At 40.2% G+C, this 20,726-nt stretch overlaps 1 protein-coding gene across 4 annotated transcripts in view; it reads right to left on the bottom strand.

Moving 5' to 3' along the window:
* ANAPC1 (anaphase promoting complex subunit 1) overlaps positions 1-20,726 on the bottom strand; it is a 122,670-nt gene that overhangs the window by 83,062 nt on the left and 18,882 nt on the right. For all 4 annotated transcript variants that reach the window (XR_008391481.1, XR_008391480.1, XM_053664556.1 and 1 more), the window contains exons 10-17: positions 19,652-19,861; positions 16,722-16,817; positions 14,293-14,383; positions 14,137-14,202; positions 7,314-7,448; positions 4,961-5,101; positions 4,344-4,404; positions 537-724 (exon numbers count right to left, since the gene is read on the bottom strand). Coding sequence is in view for 2 of the 4 variants with exons in the window: in XM_053664556.1 (XP_053520531.1) it covers positions 537-724; positions 4,344-4,404; positions 4,961-5,101; positions 7,314-7,448; positions 14,137-14,202; positions 14,293-14,383; positions 16,722-16,817; positions 19,652-19,861 (988 nt within the window). In the remaining 2 variants the exon portion in view is untranslated. The remainder of the gene's footprint in view (positions 1-536; positions 725-4,343; positions 4,405-4,960; positions 5,102-7,313; positions 7,449-14,136; positions 14,203-14,292; positions 14,384-16,721; positions 16,818-19,651; positions 19,862-20,726) is intronic.

Below are 20,726 nucleotides of genomic sequence, written 5' to 3'. Positions count from 1 at the left end.
AGGAGATGAGGGACACAGCTTTCTACAGATACTCAGGCTTAAGCAGTTTCGATCCCCCTCAAATCAAACATTCCTTCCCACAGACCAAGCAATCTGTGTGTGAAGACTCTGGGCTTCAGAAAGAAACACTGAGCCAGGAGTCAGCAGACACAGTCTAGGCCGCGTTTTGAGCAAATCTCTACTCTGTGAGCTCTTTGTAACTCAGTTTCTTCATCAGTAAAACCAAGACTATCACTACTAACCCTAGCATAAATTGCAGTCATTTTTAAAAGATGAAATGATAATAGTAAAACATGCTTTGTCACATTATAAAAGTGCAGTAATTATAATTACTGGTAAAATAGTATAAAATATGAAACAATATGAAATTTACAATATAGATATAATACACTTTAGTATTATTCCATTTTGTTGAATAAAGTATGCTTATTAGAAAACTGATCTGCTATATACTCTGAAAGCTGTATTACTATTTATGCAAACATTACGTTGATACCAAAATAACTCAGGAAAAAGAAACAACCAGATATACTTACATTTCTTGTCCATGCTAAGCGGTCTGTGTTATAACCCATCAAGTTCATGAGACAAGTCACAAATAAATTCCACTCTGAATGATAGCTCGGTCCACCTGGAGCACTGTGGACACTGTACCACTTGACAAGCACCTGAACAGCTATTTCTTTTGGCAGGATGAACTTAATTGCTTGCAAACATGTTTGTACTGTTAAAAGCAAGGATTAATTTTAGTATGCTTCCTATGCATGCATTTCTCTCCCCCTTTTAATATGAAAGTTTTTAAATTATTACTACTATTTAAAGGCCAACTACTATAAAGAGAGAACTGTCATAAAAGAGCCAATAAAATGCCATATTATCCTGGGCCATCACTGGAAACCTAGATCAACTACAGGAGTCCACAGGATTTGCAAGAGGTCTCAGGGCAGCTTTTCAGTCATTAATTTCAGGTCAGAAATAAGGTAACAAACAGCCCACTTAACCTGAGACAGAAGTAATTGACATCCACTGCCCAGCAATTATTAATAGCTACCCATTTCAGTCTCAAACATTCCTAGATTGGACAATAAATTAAAGGTAGTTATGCCAACAGTTTCCACACAGATAAATTCATATGAAATACTGCCTTAACACTTCAGTACAAGAGATATTCTCCACAAGTGAACATTCTTGTTATTGGAGCTTTAAAACACTGAATGCATTCAAACACCTGACAGCATTCAGTGTCTAAAAATGTTTCCCATGCTGTCTTAAACAGACCCTTCAATCCCATGCTTCTCTTACTGACTCAGTGTCATTAGTGTGAATGTCAGTTGTGGGGTTACACTGTCACTCAGTGACACCTCCAGGTGGTGAGCACTGCTGCTGTGAAGAGCCTGGCTTTGCTGTTTGACTGACCCCAAACAGCAAAGTGCTTGTGTTCTCCTACATTCTCGTTCAAGATTCTTCCCAGCACACTGTCACTGTCACTGTCACCTGACCTATCCTCAGCTGTATTTCCTTTTCTCATCAATTTGCTATCTGTGTATATACACTGAAATCAAATGGAGTAAATATTAAAAAAGCACATAACCAAATCCGTCATGGCTGAATCCAAAATAAGTGTAAACCAGATACTGCCTGAGGAGCTGAGGAGCACTTTATAAAAAAAGTACAAAAACTTATGTGCATGGACTATGTTACTTCTATTCAGCTGTCAGGAAATAGGATTTCATTTTTGGTTTTAATTATTTTTTAATCTGCTATGAGTTTCTATATATTTTAAGTATTACTATTGATTATGCTATTAGTTTTCCCAATATTTTTCTCTCTTTTCTCCCCACTCGGCACTGTACCCCTCAACCCTCTGGCATCCCCCCTCCCTTAGCTAATGTCCATGGGTTGTACATATAAGTTCTTTGAGTTCTGTTTCCCATATCATTCTTAACCTCTCCCTATTTTATGCCTACCAATTATGCTTCCTATTCCCTGTACTTTTCTCCCCCATTCTTCCCTTCACCCGCCCCCCACCCTGCACTGAAAACCCTCCTTGTGATGTCCATTTCTCTGGTTCTATTCCTGTTCTAGTTGTTTACTTAGTTTTTGTTTTCTTTTTTTTTTTAGGTTCAGTTATGTATAGTTTTCAGTTTGCTGTCATTTTACTATTGATAATTTTTTATCTTCTGTTTCTTAGATAAGACCCTTTAATTTTTCTTACAATAATGGTTTGGTCATGATGAACTCCTTGAACTTGACCTTATTTGAGAAGTACTTTATCTGCCCTTCCATTCTAAATGAAAGCTTTGCTGGATAGAGCAATCCTGGATGAAGGTCCTTGCCTTTCATGACTTGAAATACTTTGTTCCAGCCCCTTCTTGCCTGTAAAGTTTCTTTTGAGAAATCAGCTGATAGCCTTATGGGCACTCCTTTGTAGGTAACTGTCCCCTTTTCTCTTGCTGCTTTTAAGATTCCCTCTTTATCTTCATTCTTGGGTAACTTAATTATGATGTGCCTTGGTGTGTTCCTCTTGGGGTCCAATTTCTTTGGGATTCTCTGGGCTTCCTGGAAGTCTACTTCCTTTGCCAGATTAGGGAAATTTTCCTTCATTATTTGTTCAAATAAGTTCTCAACTTCTTACTCTTGTTTTTCTCCTTCTGGTAGCCCTATAATTCGGATGTTAGAGCGTTTAAAGTTGTCCAAGAGTTTCCTAAGCCTCTCCTCATTTTTTTAATTTCTTGTTCTTCATTCTGTTCTCATTGGATGTTTATTTCTTCCTTTTGTTCTAAATTGTTGGTCTGAGTCCCAGTTTCCTTCCCATCACTGTTGGTTCCCTGTATATTGTGCTTTATTTCACTTTGGGTAGCCTTCATTTTGTCCTTCATTTTGTGACCAAGCTCGTTCTGTGAGCATCCTGCTTACCAGTGTTTTGCACTCTCTATCAGATAGGTTGGCTATCTTCTCATCACTTAGCTCTCTTTCTGGAGTTTTGCTGTGTTCTTTCATTTGGGCCATATTTCTTTGCCTCCATGCACCTGTTAGGTTGTAAGCGGACGGGGCCTTAAGTATTCACCTGGGTGAGGCAACCCTCTTTGCTGTGTTGTGGTGGTGTCAGTCTGGGTGAATGTTTCTTTAACTCCTTGGTTGTTGATGCAGTTTGATTTTCCAGCAGTTCTGGTTGTTTATTGCTTTTAGATTGGTTGGTACCCTTCTTTTGGTTGTGTAAGTAAGCAAAGAGTTTCTACCTACACCTCCATCTTGGCCGGAACTCCAAGTTTCTACATATTTTGCTTAGGCTTATACTTCTAGGTATGTAGCCTTGCAACTAGCAGCTAAATACCTTTGAAAAAAACAAAGTTATCTCTACACCAACTCAGAATATCATTTATCATACCAATTTCCTACAATGAAAAAATCATTCTGGGCCACTTACCAAAATCCAGAAATCACACTATCTGCTAGTGCTTTGCTTTGGCAGTTAGATTTCGAAACTAATAGACATCATGCATTTTTCCTTATGTCATATAGACATTCTTTTTTTAACTTATGTTTGTTGGTACATCCTTTCAATTCTAGTTTTCTTTACTATTCTATGATCAGAAATATTCTCCACCTAGCATTTTCCAAACTGCATTACAATAATAATTCAAGGAGACTCCAGTTGTATTAAAAATACTTCTGACTGAGCCCTGGCTGATATAACTCAGTGGACTGAGCGTGGGCCTGCAGACCAAACAACCACGGTTTGATTCCCAGTCAAGGCACATGCCTGGGTTGCAGGCCAGTTCCTAGCAGGGGACACGAGAGAGGCAACCACGCACTGATATTTCTCTCCCTCTCTCCTTCCCTTCTCTTCTAAAGATAAATAAATAAAATCTTTAAAAAAACAACAAACTTCTGATTGTATTTTTACTATAATATTTTAATACAATTAATGCAATTATGTTCACGTCTCCATTGCTCTAACAGTTGAGAGATTTAGGATTAAAACCACCAAGTATTCTAACAATTACTTTAATTGCTTGGGCTTCCCCATTTCCCAGAGTTTCTTGCAGGAGGCATGTTCCTAGGCTGTCACGTCCCTGCATGGCACCTTCCACGTAAGGAAAGCCAGAGAAACAAAACCAGCACATCCTGCAAGTCACACCTAGCCTCACAGTGCCCAGGGAAGGGACAGCACATGTTCCTGGCTCTTTACAGCTTTTCCACAAAGGAAAAAATGCCATCTCCTGGCTTCAAAAACAGCAAAAATTTTAAAACCCCAACTATGTACACAAGTCAGCAATGACTGCAAATCTTACAAATCAAACTAAGAATACATGGAATCCAGCTGTGCTCCTCCAACATACCTAATTCAGATGTGGCAATTTCGGGAAGAGTGATCCTAACCATGGAGCCATTACTCAGTTCCTAGGAAAAGAATGGAAACAAACAAGAGCAAATCAACAGAATCTGTGCTGCCAAGTTTCTGAAGGTCTCAGACATAGCTGATGTTTTGTAAGATTTTTTTGCCTGTCAAAGCAATATTCAATAAAATTAATGAAAAAAAAAACACAAATATTTTTCAAAGCAGAGTAAATACTTCCTAGTTTCAGACACTGTAAAAGTTCATATTTGTAAAACATTTACAAAAATTCTTGTTTCTAACAAAGTGTATAATTTTCATATACACACTAAGACTCATCATCACCAAAAAAAGGGGAAACTAACTTTTGAAGACAAAAATCAACATAAAATTCAACTTACTGAACAGGCTATTTTCAATACATTTTAATAATATAAAAACTTCTTAAAAGTTAACCAGATTTACTTTAAAGTAAAATAGTGAGAAGAAATAACACATTACAAAAAATCTTAAATATCATGAGAAATGTTTGTTTTCATTTTTCGGACAAAATTCTTCATTATGACAAATTTGAAATGACAGCCATATCTCTTAGAAGGCCATTTATGTAAACGTACTTACTAGAGTCACTCTGTTACGGACAGGGTCTCTTATAGAATGAATGTAAGTTCCAAGCTGTTGGAAAGTACAATCCTCATTATAGAGAGAATCATGAAGCTTTGAAGAATCCCTTAGTTCTGGAACTGGAGACAACAGAACGACCTATAAAAAGTAAAAAATACAACACATGTGAAGTATTTTTTGAGAAGTGAAAGAGAAACTTTATTCCATTTGCATATAGTCTAACAACTGCACATAATGACTTACAATCATTCTGCTGAAGGTGCAATGATGAAGTTATGCCAAACTGAGTATGCAAGTTAGGGAGGGCTGCGGGAAGAGAAGGCAGCAACACTCCTGGCAACCTCACAGGGCTACAGACGAAATGTGAGAAAGGCAAGGTAGATATGACGAGAGGGTCCAAGATGCCAGAGAGAAGAAAGAAGAGCAAAGAGAAAGCAAAGAACTGAGACAGCTACTTAGTGATGCTTCCCCTACAGGCAAATGTCTATTCTAAAAATTGAGGACAACATTTTATTTCCTCAACTGTAGATGTGCAAACAAAAATTTTAAATGATCTTAATTACTAATTACATGCGGATGCTTCCTACTTTAAATCTAGTCCTGACCACCAACCCTTCTGGATTCCTGTAATTCAATTTACAGGAAATTTCTAAGTGACTATCTTGTCAACAATAAGAGCCAATCGGCATAAGATGTATTTATTATATTCCAGTTTCTACCCCAATAGCTACCCCAAAATGAAGCTCCACTCATCTTAGACCCAAGTCTAGCTGCACAATCCCCCAGAGTAGTGGGACCAGCCAACAAGTTACGCTAGGCTACAATCTGGCAGCTGCCATAAAGACACTAACCATTCCTAGGTTTATTGAATGCCAAGAAAAGTTGGGAACCATGTTATGTTATAAAAGAAATTCTTTCAAACCACACACAAAAAGGTATTTCTACAGCTCCCTTTCCAAGAGTTTTGCAAATGTCTAGCTTGAAAGGAAGGAGCTCAATATTGTATGTGTTTATAAAATAATACTTAGGGCCCAACATTACCCAGCACAAGTGCCACCACCAACCTTCACTTTGAACTGCCCCTAAACATCTGCACTCAGATGTCTCTCAAATACAGACTTTCTCCAGAGTTCTTAACTTGACCCAGGTTGCTCAGAGGACTGAGCCTCGCTCCCCAGCACCTCACCCTAGCACAGCACAAACCCCAGCAGCTAACAAACAGGGTCACTTCCACCTCTTTAGGCTTTTCCTGTCACTCCCCTCCTTTCGAGAGTACTGCCCCAACGCAGGCTCTCTCTTTGCATCTCTTCAGTTAACACAGACACCATCAATTATAATCTAACTGGTCTTTTATCAATCCTAAGATAAACTTATCATCTAAAAGACACAACCTAACATTCATAACTCCATACTCAGACACCAGCAATGCTCTGGTAATTACATTCAGAATAAAAACCACCTTTGCATCCCTCTTCTAAGAGCATATTAGTAAAAGTGAAAATCCCAGCTCAACCACTTATTAGCTATAGGGCTCCAGACAAGGAAGCTTTGTACATCCATGCATCCATTTGTAAAACAGGGATCGGTATACGCCCAATGAAGCTGTTCTAAGAAATTAAATAAGTTAATACATACAAAACACTCAGAACAGTGCTTAACACACAGGAAACACTCCAAAACACGTCATCATGATGATTCCACCCTGCCTGCCGCACCCAACAGACTTCTTGTACTTTCATAAGCATTCATTCATTCTGCCCCCCAGACAAGTTGTCTTAACTTGCGCACTAGGAGATGAAGATGGGAACATGCGCACGAGGGTTCTGCACTCTCCTGCCCCCACACCCAGGCTCCTGTGAACCCTCTTTGCCCCAAACACTCCTTCCCACCTACAGATATCCTATGTATCACAGTCCAACCCAGTCAGACAGGCTTCTCCAAGATGTGGTTCTCCCACTTCAACCTATCAGAACGTATCTTCCTATCAGTGAATTTCCCCTGGGACAATTTATTCATCATTTATATGTCTTAATAATCCAGCTTAAACATAATTTCATATGCAGACACTACATCTGTTCCACTCAAATAAATGCTGAGATTCCTATATGGAAAAGAATGCCTCAGTCTCACCTCTGTAGCACCTCCCAGAGTACCTTACACATCACACCAGACGTCAGTGCATATTTAATAAATCATTTGTGCTTCAAGACATTTATATTCTACAAGTATCAGCTAAACTTCCAATTATGTCATTTTTAAAACAGAAAAAAAAAATCATCATGGAATGAACATTTGACCAAACTTCTTTAAAACACTAATAATTTTTGACAACACCTAATTCCTTTCTCACCTCATCCAAGGATCCGAGTAGCTTACTCAGAGGCATAGGACTGCTAACGCTGTCGAGCGGAGTGCTGGGCCGAGGCATCGGGTTGGACATTGTCAGGGAAGGAGCTGGCAGTCCAGGAATGAACACCTTTCCCACCTGTACGCAATAAAAATATATGAAAAAAAATATTGGCTTTAAAGTATCATACTGTTAAATAAAATGTTATGGAATGTAAGCATACATTTCTTTTGATATTTCACACTTTATGCTCACCAAACACACTTAAAAAAAAGAATTGAAATTTTAGTAATGTATCTAATTCCTCCATCTGACTCCTGGTCAAGATGGTGGCATAGGTAAACACAGCTGACCTACTTATACATCAAAATTACAACTAAACTACCAAACAACCATTATTTAGAACCACAAAAGATCGAGCTGAATGGAAGTCTGATAACCATGGAATTAGAGAAGAAACCACATTGAGAATGGTAGGAGGGGTGAACTCGTAGAACAGGCTGGTCCCACCACCACATGGGGGGGGGGGGGCGTCCAAATCAGGAGGTATATCTCAGGATCCAGCGGTCCCATCTCTACAACAGGCCCCCAAGCCCAAGGTTCCAGTGCCACAAAGATAAGTTCCCACAACTTCTGGCTATAAAAACCAGTGGGGATTTGAGGCTGTGGAACACAGAAACTGCTTGAGTCTCAGGCAGTTCCTCTTAAAGGGCCTGCATACAGATGTATTCTAACTCCCTCCCTCTGAGCTATAGCACAGGGCAGCAGCCTGAAAGGCACCAGAGGCATACGGGGAGAAACTGAAGTGTCTGGGATTGGGGCAAGAGCTGGGAGGGCGCAGTTTTCTCCCAGACAGAAGTACTGGCAGAGGCCATTGTTCCTTTTCTGAGCCCTCACCCACAGTGCAAGCAGGCACCATATGAGATTCCATCAACCTAGCTTGCACTGTTTGCCCCACCCTGGTGATTCCTTGAGGCTTCACCCCACTCAAGTTCAGGACCATCCAAGCTGTTTTCAGTGGTTTTGCATACAAATGATTTGCCTTGGCTCATACTTGAGATTTTCCTAACTTCTCTCAAACAAGCAGCATCTGGCCTTAGCAAGCCCTGTACCTCTGGCTACGTGGCCCCAGGCCTGGCACTAGCAGCAACTGGCCTAGGTTCACAGCTTGGCCTCACTTGGGCACCCAAGTGCCCAACACAAGTAGCAGCCATATCACTCTGCTGCTCATGCCAGGTGGCCAGGAACAGAACAAACGCAGTGGCTAACCTTGGCTTGCACCTCCTGGGAAGCCCTAGAGCCTGTGTACCCAGCAGACAACTACAGACCATGTCAGAGCACCACTACCCATCACCTGCACAAGCAACACACTCAAGGGGTAGACTTGGCAGGCACCAGAGCCCTGCTCTGAGGAATGGGCCCCTACACAGCTGATCCTACACGGTGGTCAAGGTCACAGCCAGTCCTTGCAGCTGACTGGCCTAAGTAAATCCCTCCCACTGACCTGCCAACAGCAATCAAGGCTCAACTACAAGAGGAGGCTGTACACAGCCCACATGGTAGGCACACCTTGAGTACCCAGCTTAGGTGATAGGGGAGGCTGTGCCACTGTATCCTACAGGACACCTACTACTTTATGCCACACTACCAAGACAGGGAGTCATAGCAGCTCTACCTAACACATAGAAACAAACACAGGGAGGCTGCCACAATGAGGGCACAAAGAAACAGGCCCCAAATTAAAAAGCAGAACAAAATTTCATCCAGAAAAGAAGCAAAATGGGTACAAAAATCTACTAAATGCAGAGTTCAAAATACTGATTATAGATACTCAATGAACTTAGGGGAAGAGCAGATGAACTCAGAGAAAACTTCAAGAGCATTAAAAAGGACATAGAAACCATAAAAAAGAAGTAGTCAGAAATGAAGTATACTCTAACTGAAATAAACAATTTACAAGAAATCAACAGTACAGTGGATAAAGCCAAGAAGCAAATCAGCAATTTGGAATATAAGAAAGCACAAAAAACACCCAATCAGAACAGCAAAAAGAAAAAGGAATCCAGAAAAATGGACAGTGTGAGGAGCCTCTGGGGCAACTTCAAATGTACGAATAATCACAACATGAACGTGCCAAAAGGAGAAGAGAGCAAGTGATTAACTGAAAACCTATCTGAAAAAATAATAACAGAAGACTTCCCTAACTTAGTGAAGGAAATAAGATATGCACATCCAGGAAGCATAGAGTCTCAAACAAGATGAACCCAAAGAGACTCCCACCAAGACACATCATAATTAAAATGCAAATGGTTAAAAGGCAAATAGATAAACTTAAAAGCAGCCAGACAAAAGCAGTTAGTTACCTACAAGGGAGCTCCCATAAGACTATCAGCTGATTTCTCAAAAGAAACTTTGCCGACTAGAAGGGATTAGCAATAAATATTCAAAATCATGAAAAGTGAGGACCTACGACCAATATTACTCTACCCAGCAAAGCTATCATTTAGAATCAAAGAACAGATAAAGAACTTCCCAGACCAGAGAAAGCTAAAGGAGTTCATCATCACCAAACCAGTATTACATAAAATGTTAAAGATCAAAAATATGAATGATGAAATGGCAATAAACACGTATCAATAATTGAATCTAAAAATAAATGAACGAACAACAGAAACAGAGTAACAGATACAGTGAACATTTTGATGGTTGCCAGATGGGAGGGGGATCTGAGGCATGGGTGAAAAAGGTGAAGGGATTAAGAAGTACAAATTAGCCCTGGCTGGTGTAGCTCAGTGGATTGAGCGCGGGCCTGCGAACCACACGATCGTAGTTCGATTCCCAGTCAGGGCACGTGCCTGGGTTGCAGGCCAGTTCCCAGCAGGGGACTCATGAGAGGCAACCATTCATTGATATTTCTCTCCTTCTCTCCTTCCCTTCCCCTCTAAAGATAAATAAATAAAATCTAAAAAAAAAAAAAAGAAGTACAAATTTGTAGTTGCTGAATAGTTATGGGGATGTATAGTACAGGAAATACAGTAACCAAAAAATATACATGCATGACCCATGAGCATGGACAATGGCGTGGGGATTACCTAAGGGAGTGGGGGGATCCAGGTGGAGGGGAACAAAAAGGGAAAAACTGGGACAACTGTAATAGCATTAACAATAGAATATAATTTAAATTAAATTTAGAAAGACAAATTCCTCCACTTAACTACAAATATCTCGGTATAATTTCTCTTGGGCTGACCCCTCTTCATTACTGGGATTTGGCTGTTTTTTTTCTTGGTAGGAAGGGGGGAAATGTTAACACAGTCAAGATGTTATGTAGAAGACCGTTTTTCTGTGTGGCTTGGGCCCAGCTCCCACTTGGAGATGCACAGGATCCACGCCCACAGATAGGTTCTGCCATGGGGAATCAGGCCTGCAATGTGCCTAGGCCGCTTTGAGTCTTGCTTTTTGCTAAAAACTCTCTCACCCAAATTTGTGGCAAACATTTACTGCAAAGTAACTTCCTAAAATCCATGCTAAAACTTCCAAGGAATAACTGGTTCAACCACTTTTGCCCTTTTCCTTTGCAAATATCCCTCTTCTGTGGTGTGATAAGCAGCATTCGCTCCTTTGTTTTCTGTAAAAGGTAACCACCTAAGCAACCTGTGCATAGTAAGTGAGGACCATCATGTAATGTGCCAAGAAACCCAATAAAGACCAGTCACAGCAAGGGCTGTGGCTTTTCGCTCCCCTTAAGAGAAAAAGCCATGCTGTCCCTTTTCCTCCACAGGACTCGGTAGTCCGTGTGAATGTCTCTCCTCCATCCACAATGTGGTGGACCCCATGAGCTGGGGTCCACATCAATGTTATACAAAATTCCATATACAATGTACTTTTTCTTTTACCTTACTGGTGATAAAGACAGCAGGGGTACTAAGCTGTCAGAGACTCTAAGTAGCAAATTTGTTAACTAAATCTCCAGGAAGAGAGTCAGAACACCAATTATTTGTCTACGGCTAAAAAAAATGCAGCTAAGTGATACTAAAGAAACAATCCAACCTAATTCAAGCTGTGCTCTCTAGCTCACTCTCTGTCTTCCATCACAGACTCTCAAATACTTCTTCCTCAAAAAAAATTTCCATCAAGTAAATTCCTCACTGACCCTAAAAAGGATGAATTGACAACCCATGCTAATCATCCCTTATTTTAGCTATCAATAGGGTTCTTGGGAAAACACAACATAAATTCATACATACCAGCTGAAAACTCTTGATAATACTAAAAGGAAATGATTAAAACTAAAAAGAAATTTAACAACATACGTATTTATGTCAATATACTTCCCTAAAACTTATTAAAATTATACCAGTTGCCCAATTAAAACCCATAGTATTAAAAAACAAAATGAGAATGAAAACTAATGCATACAGGGTGGGACAAAAACACAGTTTTGAGTATACAAAACAGTTTATTCTTGTATTATTGTTTATTAATTCTTGTACTACTTTCCATACAAACAATTGTAAACTTACTTTTGTCCCACCCTGTATACATACAATGCTTTTAAAAAGCTATGAGAGACCTCCATCTAATTAAAATATGGAGTAAGCACATTTCACACTATTCCTCCCACTAATTACTAAACTCTGCATGAAATTTAGCACGCAACAGAAGATTCTGAAAGGTGACGAAGGACAACTGACTGGCTTAGGGACCTACACAGCAGTAACAACCTATGATGAAATCCCTAAGTTTCTATTTTCTTAAACTCCACACATAACCAGGCTTTGGGCTCTTAAGGAGCCTTCAACTTAGAAATGCTACAGGCGCACACCAAAAGGGGCCCCACGAAAACCTTACTCCTTCTAAGCCAAAATTTTGGGCAAGCAGAACAGAAACATTTTCACCATACCTGCCCCATTCCAGGCAAGCATTATGAAAAAGCCATGGCACTCAGTGGCCTCCTTCCTATTCTAGAGCTGTGGTCTGGAGACTGCATTTCACCTGTGAGGACTAAGTTTCATCCTCCCTCATCACAGAAACTGTGCGCCAGGCCGACCTTACCGGCCTGCTCTATAGTAACTTAGATTGTACCTCCTCTCCTCAGTAGGCACTGCAATTGCAGACTGTGGAGAGAGCCCTGTTTGTAGTGCCTTGAGGCAGCCCCTTCACCTCCCCACACTGTGCAGACACTGTGCAGCGGGCAAGAGCACTGGCTTTCATCCCTGTTCTGCAATAAGGCAATACACCTCTCCCCTTCCCTCCTGCACTGTACTCCACCCCCACCCTGCAGTAATCAGGCAGAAGAATAGAGAAAAGGATTTTCTAAGTATGTGTATGAAATCCTAGGCAGGCCTTGAGTGACCCATGTGTGAAACTGACCAACAAGGACACAGTAAAACATCTGAGAACTGAATGCTGCTCTGCAATACCATTCATGTCTCAGATTGGTCTCTGGGCAGCACAAAAGTTGAGGCACAATCTCATTATGGGAGCAAACAAAAAAATAAGCCCAAGAAATTCTCCTCTCCCTGAGCAAAGAATCAGAAAACAGACAGCCTAACAAAAAAATCCTTTTGGACAATAACCAACCTACTCCAAACACCATGGAGAAGTCTGGGTCCCACCTCTCAGCAGTGTCAGCAAAGCCAAGTGTGGTATGTAGACTTCTGTTCTCACCAGGCTGTTAAATGAGGCACCGATTTGGGGGCGGGTGAAAGTGGGGACTTGTGGAGGAGCAAGAACGAATAGTACAGTGGATTAAGCAGGAATGTAAAAAGTATTCAGAACTCTCATACGCTGGTGGAGGCCAGGAGTGGGAGAGATGTAAACTGGTACAACCTACACTTTGGAAAACAATTTTGGCACCACCTGGGTGAGGTGAATATGCATATACTATAAAGACTAGGAGACATACATAAGGATGTTTTAACAAAGTGTAGTTTACTAGAAGAACAGCAGAAACAATGCAAACGACCTTAATAACTGGTGAAATAGTATAGGCTTTGGTATCATTATACAATAGGATACCATATAACAGTAATTGAGGAAAAAAACAGTTGCTCATCAACACAGATAAATCTAAAAATGGCACAATGTTGAACAAAATAACTCAGAGAAGAGTATATGGTATAGTTTCCTTTATATAAAAATTCAAAATAAGGAAAATTAATTCACACTCTACTGATATATATGTAATTGTAAGACCAGAAGTAAAAAAAAACAGGACTGATTTATTGCAAAACTCAGAACAGTGTCCATCTAGGGGAGGTGGGGAAATGACAAAACAATCAGGAGAGAGCCCCGGGGATTGTAACCAAACAGGCAGCAGCCTACTTCTTAACCTGGGTCAAGCCTATGCGAATGTTCATGCCATTACTCTTCAAACTGTGTACATGTATTTAAATTTGTAAAATTTACATCCTTCATCTGTAAATTTCATAACTGATAAAAGATCCAGCACACATTATTACACATCTAATATAATGGAACTTTACAAAAACTTTTAGACTTAACAAAGCTACCCATATATCAATTTCAAAACTATTCTTTATAAAACTTCATCTTAACTTTTTTCTAAAAACAACCTGCCTATATGCATTCAGGTTCCCCAACTGGGCTAGACTCCCAGTGCCAATCCATCTAAGGGCAACAAGTCCTAAACCTCCAATTTAGGTCCAATCTAAATCACAGGCTTACTTTTCAACCCTTTGACAAATCTTCTACCAAATCCTACAGACAGGAGGTAACAAATATCAAATATCGAACTAAAGTAACATTGCTAAATCATCCTGAGGCAGTCCTACAAAGAACCCAAAGGCTGCTCGTTGCTTACCCGAACCACTCCTGTGTAGAGCACCAGGGTTCCACTGCTTTCCAGGACCAGCATAGTGTCTATCTTCTAAAAGAGGACACAAATTTTATTTTCCAATCTATGCAAATTACAAAGCATAATGATTTTCAATTTCTTAAGCAAAGTGCCTGCATTTACCTCCACTGGTGCTGCATCCTTTGCCTGTATGTTGGTGATGGCACCAAAGATGAGCTGGCTCTTATCGTTACTCTCTTGAAATTTTACACAGCTAAATATTAAATTAAAAAAAACACAAAGTAGTGACACATGTGACAACCTGTACTGATCTGAAGGGGAAACAGTGAATGGGAAAACCCTATCCCAGAAGGTTACATACTATATGAATCCATTTATATAACAGCTTTAAATGACAAAAGTGTAAAGATGGATAATAGATTAGTGGTTGTCATGGATTAGGGACAGGGGTGGGTGGGTGTGGTGTGTGTCACTTCAAAGAAGCACCAGGGCGATCTCTGAGATGATAAAGAAGTTCTGTACCCTGATTGTGGTGCCTGAACAAATCTCTCTCATACACACACACATCCATGCAAAAGTGATGAAAACTGAACAAGGTCTGTGGCTTATACTGATGTCAACTCCTTAGCTTTGATCATCTCTGGGACTGAAAGACCGCACAATACACAGCACCACTCTACTATTTTGCAATTCCCTGTGATTTATAATTAGGTCAAAGTAAAATGATAACAGTCAAAAACATGCATACGCATTTCACCTAAAAAGAGAAATAAATGATTAATAAACACATAAGATGCTCAACACCATAAATCATTAGGGAAATGCAAATTAAGAACACTTCTCACCCTGGGCAGACGGCTCAGTTGTCTGGAGCATCATCCAGCACATAAAAAGGCTGAAGGTGTAAGCACATACCTAGGCTGCAGGTTGAAACCCCATTAAGGGCACAACTTATTGATGTTCCTCTCTCAGGTTGATGTCTATCATATCTCTCCCCCCACTTCCTCTACCAAAATCAATAAATATATCCTCAGAAATAAAATATTGGGCTGGCCAAAAAGTCCATTTAGTTTTTACCATACAATGGCTCTAGTAGTGCTTAGTTGTGCTTGACTTCATTAGAAACAACTTGGTTATATTGTATTTGACAGAAGTCATATCAGTGTTCATTAAAAAATGTACCAAATATTTCGCTGGCTGGTGTAGCTCAGTGGATTGAGCACAGGCCTGTGAAGCAAAGGGTTGCCGGTTCAATTCCCAGTCAGGGCACATGCCTGGGTTGTAGACCAGGTCCCCTGTAGGGGACACATGAGAGGCAACCACACATTGATGTTTCTCTCCCACTTTCTCCTTCCTGTCCTCTCTCTCTAAAAATAAATAAATATTTTTTTAAATGTACCAAAATAGGTGAATTTTTGTGTAGCCATTTTAATATTAAAGATGGAAGAAAATATGCAATATACTCAGTGTATTATGCTTTATTACTTCAAAAAAGGTAAAAACAGAACTGAAATGCAAAAGATTTGTGCAGTGTATAGAGAAGGTGCTGTGACTGATCAAATGTGTAAAAAGTGGTTTGTGAAGTTTCATGGTACTATTGACATTTTGGCCAAATAATTCTTTGCTGTGGAGCTGTCTTCTGCATTGGAAGGTGCTTAGCAGCGCCCCTGGCCTCTACCCGCTAGAAGCCAATAGTGGAAGATAGCCAACGTACTCAAATCAATACAGTTATTGGTGAAAATGAAAAATTTTCTGTAACATTTTATTTTATACAAAAAAACTAAATAAACTTTTTCACCAACCCAATAAAATAAATTAAATTAAAAATAAAATAAAATAAAAACACTTCTCACCCAACCTTGTCAAGAAGAAAGAACTATAACCTCAAATGTGGTGGTGGCAATGTAAAATGAATGGTGCAGCCTATTTGGAAACAGTCTGGCAATTCCTTAAAAAGTTAAAAATGAATTTACCATTGACACAACAATCCCACTCCTGGGAATCTACCCAAGGAAAAATAAATCGTGTATGTCTACACAAAGACTTTAACTCCAATGTTTTTAGCACTATGACTAACAAAGGCCAAAAATGAAAACAGACCCAATGTCCATCAACTCATGAGAGAGAGACCAGGCATGATGCACCCACACTACGGACTGCTGCACAGAAGAGGAATGAAACACTCAGCATGTGTTAAGACATGGCTGGTTCTCACAGACCTTATGTAACCTAAGTGAAAGAAGCTGGCCACAAAAAACTGCACTTTGTATGATTCTATAAAATGTCCAGGAAAGGTAAATCCATGAAGACCAAAGGCCTACAGAGCGGTCGCTGAGGTTAGGGGTGTGAAGGAGGCTGACTGCAAATCAAGCACAAGGGGGCTTTTCAAGATGAGAGAAGCTTTTAAAACTGGATTGTGGTAATGGCTGCACAACTCTGTAAATTTACTAAAAGTGGTTTAATTGTACATGTTAACTTTATGGTATGTAAATTATTTCAATAATGCTACTAAGGATGGAGGAAGGAGGGAAAAAAGAAAGACAAAGAGGCCCTACGTCATTTACACAGAATCAACAGGAATATGCACGCACCGTAACTGCAGCTGGGACTCCACCAAAAAGCACAAGAACTTCTGCCCACACAAGTCAGATGTAATGAACACCTTTGAGGCCTGTGAATTTTTCTCTCTACAATAGATACATTAAGAAGTAACTGTCAGCACTGGTTCAAAAATATACCATGGTAATTATTAAAAGTCTTTGAAAATATTCTGCAAGAAACCTAAAAACTACATGGGACAACCAATAACCTTGAAGACCCAAAAACACTTCTAGGCTTTGAATTTCAAGATCAGAGATTTCTTTCAGCTTTTTGATTCTGAGCCCACTCCACGGCTCTTTTGGGGAATATCACAGTAAGTTAAATCAACATCAATGAAATTTTTACTTCCATGTCACACAAGTCACCAACTACTAAAGTAAATGCAGACCTGAATCCCTATGCCTTCCGTGGCTGAAGGGCTCAGGCGTTTTACACCATGCCCCCTCCTATCTCTTTTCTCCCTCGCTCTCATATCAGGTTCTATTTCCTCACTATTTTTCAATCCATACCTCTTATTCCCAAAGATCTCTTCCTAGAGTGGTACAGAAGACCAAAAAGATGTAAAACCTGATGTGCAATATATTCAACTTACCACAGCAAGGCCCTTAAGGGTAGAACTTTTTTTTATTAGATATGAGAAACAAAAACAGAAAAGCTACTTCAACACTGTATTCCCATCTCAACTTTCCTTCAGCGACCTATCCTCTACCCTGCCTCTGCATCCAAACTCCTTAAGACAGACTCACGGGTATTTGCCTTCTGGCACAAACACCCCGTCTGTGTCTGATAAACATGGCCTTCTTTCTCCCCCCAGGCTAATCTCTCCACTGTTGATCCTTGCTGTTCCTTGTCCACAGTCATTTCCTCTTCCCTGTATTTTGGACACGTTCCCTCCTTTGGGTATGCTCCACTCTCTCACCCTGATGGGTGTGGCTCAGTTGGTCAGTGTGTACCACAAGTGAAATCTCATCGTTTGATTCCTGGTCAGGGCATATCCATGGGTTGTGGGTTCGGTACCCAGTTGGTGCACATATGACAGGCAACAGATGGATGTCTCCATCCTTCTCTTCCTCCCTCCCTTCCTCTCTAAAAATCAATACAATCTTTAAAAATAAAACCTACTCTCTCATGTTAAGATAAAAGTCTTAAAACATAAAGATGGACTGAATATTAATCAGCTGGGTGTAACGCTGGTTTTGTGGTTGGGTAAGGAACTACCCTTACTTTTTGGAGACACTGAGGTATTTAGTCATGAATTCAAATTTTCTTTAAATAGGTGCGCATAAACAATACTCTTCGCTGATCCACAGCCTCCATCTGGCAAGCTATGCATCCTCACCCCTTTTCAAAAGCAAACTCCTTAAGACAGACTCTAGGTCTACATTCCCTTCCTCAGCCCCATTTACTTCCTGTCCCCCACTCTATTCCACCATTCTTCTCCCCAAGAGTTCTGGCCAAGGTCACCGGTGAACTCACTGCCCTCCACGTATCTCCTCTCTAAACTCACCTCTGATACCACACCTCACCAGCACCTGGCAATGCTCGCACTTTCTTTGTGAAAGGCTCTTCAGTTCCATGATATTTCTCTCCTGCTGCTGCTCCTATCTGACCTCTCTTGCTTCGTTGTTTTGTCTCTTCTCTCTCTTTTCACCCCCAAAATTTTAAGTTTCCAAGACTTCAGTCCCTACCCTTCTTCTGATTCTACAACACCAGGTTTTAATTGTATGGTGGTCACAGACCCACTTTGAGACTTTACGGAGTGTGAAAACTCTCTCCTTAGGAAAAAGCCTATACACTACACATATACACAATTACAATGCACAGTTCCAGAGGGCTACCAGATGCCCTGTAACTGCGAGCTCATCCACAGGCCATCCAGGAACCTGACCTCTACATACTCCTTAAATTCCAAGCACCTCTCTTTGCTCTGATCTTCTTCCCTGAGTTTAGACCCATACACAAAGCACCTTCTTACAGCTCTCATCAAAGGGAATAGCCCTAAAGGTAATCTCTCTCTCTACCCTGGTGAGCACATCTGTAGCTGAGCACACCACAGACTTATCCTTAACTTAGGTTCTGATGCCCTCTGCCCACTGTGCTTTCTCCATTTTCCCAAAGCCCCACCAGCAGACCAGGCCATGTCTCCTGTGTCATCATCCTCCCATGTCTCTTTGAGGACAGGGAAGTGACTAATTTGCCTGCTAACCCATAGTGACTAGCCCCTACAACTGAACTGGGATTAGCTGAATTCATGAACAAATCATTAAGGAGGAAATTTTATAAAAGATCACATAAAACAGAGCTCTGAACTATGTTTCAAGAAAAATTAAAAATAAAATAACAGCCGATACTCAAAAACTATTTTTAACAAAAAATTTTTATCCCTCTCCCCCAACTCAAAAACTTTAAAACACTTCTTAAAATGATACAAAATCCCAAGTTTCCTAATCTACATAAATAAATTATTTCTCCCATTACCATCAAGCACCTCAAATCTGAGTGATTATTTTACTACTAAATTAAAAAAATAAATGACAAAAATGTTTATGATCACTTTAATACATTAATGTCCTCTACTGAAACAGATGGCCTTAACACACTATGTATTTTTATAAGCATTAACAACTGAATATACTAAAAGGAAGTTTAAATAAAATACCAAATATCTTCTAAGACTTTTAGCAACATTTTCCTCTGAATATAGAAATATGGCCTGGCTGGTGTAGCTCAGTGGATCGAGCTCAGGCCGCAAACCAAAGGATCCCGGGTTCAATTCCCAGTCAGGGCACATGCCTGGCCAGATCCCCAATAGGGGGTGCATGAGAGACAACCACGCAATTGACGTTTCTCTCCCTCTCCTTCTCCCTCCCTTCCCCCCTCTCTAAAAATTAATAAATAAAACCTTAAAAAAATTCCAAACCTTATATTAGTAATTGCTTCTGTCCATAAATGGTCAATACAAAGTTCTGGAACAATTGGCTCTGTTTCTGGTGCAAGTAAAGAGCTATTCGAATTACTTTCTGGAGAATGAGAAATACTGTGTCTCCTTGGAGATTGATTATGGCCCGACAGGCTGAACCTCTGCACCCCCGTAAAAGAGTGTACTCCTAAGGCAGGGGAATGAGCGCGACTGCAAAATAAAGAGAGAGAGGGCATCACACAATGATGCAGGATGACATCCCATACTTTCCAGCACCATCTTCCAAATTTCTGGGTACGAAGAGCACCCATGACACAAGCCCAGTCAGAAAAACAGTTTCTTAGAAGAGTATAACTACTTCATGTTAATGTGTTTTACTATACTCTAAAGATTTCCAATTCTTCTTAGACTACCTCCTTTTAAAAGTGAAAATTATTTCTTTTGCTGCTTCAAAAAATGTACCACTTATATCATTCAAAGGTCTAAACTGGCCCTGGCCAGATGGCTCTGTGGGCTGGAGCATCATCCCATGCACCGAAAGGCTACAGGTTTGACCCCCAGGGAGGGAGCATACAGCAGGCAACACATAGGTATTTCTCTCTCATGGTGATGTTTCTTTCTTTCTCTCTTTCTCTCTCTCTCGCTCTCTCTCCTCCCCCCACCTTCCTTTCTCTCCAGTATCAGTGAACACGTCCTCAGGTGAAGACTTTTTAAAAAGCCTCAACTATGTTCCTATATACTCACATATGCACACCAACAAAACTGTATTTCTATATCAATATATAAGATGATAGCTAGAAAGACAGATAGACAGCCAAGAAGAAAAAAATAATGCCAATTAAAGTACTGAAGTATTTTTACAACCAATATTCATCAAACTACAGCCACTGAGTGGTACAAATGAGAGAACCAATTTTATGGCAAGCACAGGCAGCCTCCAAATATGACTTGCTGAAAAGGGTAACACAGTAGACCCGCAAGTCTTACTAAGACAACTAGAATAATGGCTGTCTTCCCTCAAAAATAGTCAGGGGCTGGCAAAAGAAATTTTAAGTGCCCCCAAACTAGAGAAAGT

The sequence above is a fragment of the Artibeus jamaicensis genome, unplaced genomic scaffold (genome assembly GCF_021234435.1).
Source record: "Artibeus jamaicensis isolate MK-2021 breed Jamaican fruit bat unplaced genomic scaffold, CSHL_Jam_final contig_384, whole genome shotgun sequence".
Lineage (NCBI taxonomy): Eukaryota > Metazoa > Chordata > Mammalia > Chiroptera > Phyllostomidae > Artibeus > Artibeus jamaicensis.
Note: the sequence above shows the minus strand (reverse complement) of the source record. Positions and strands in the feature narration are given on the sequence as shown.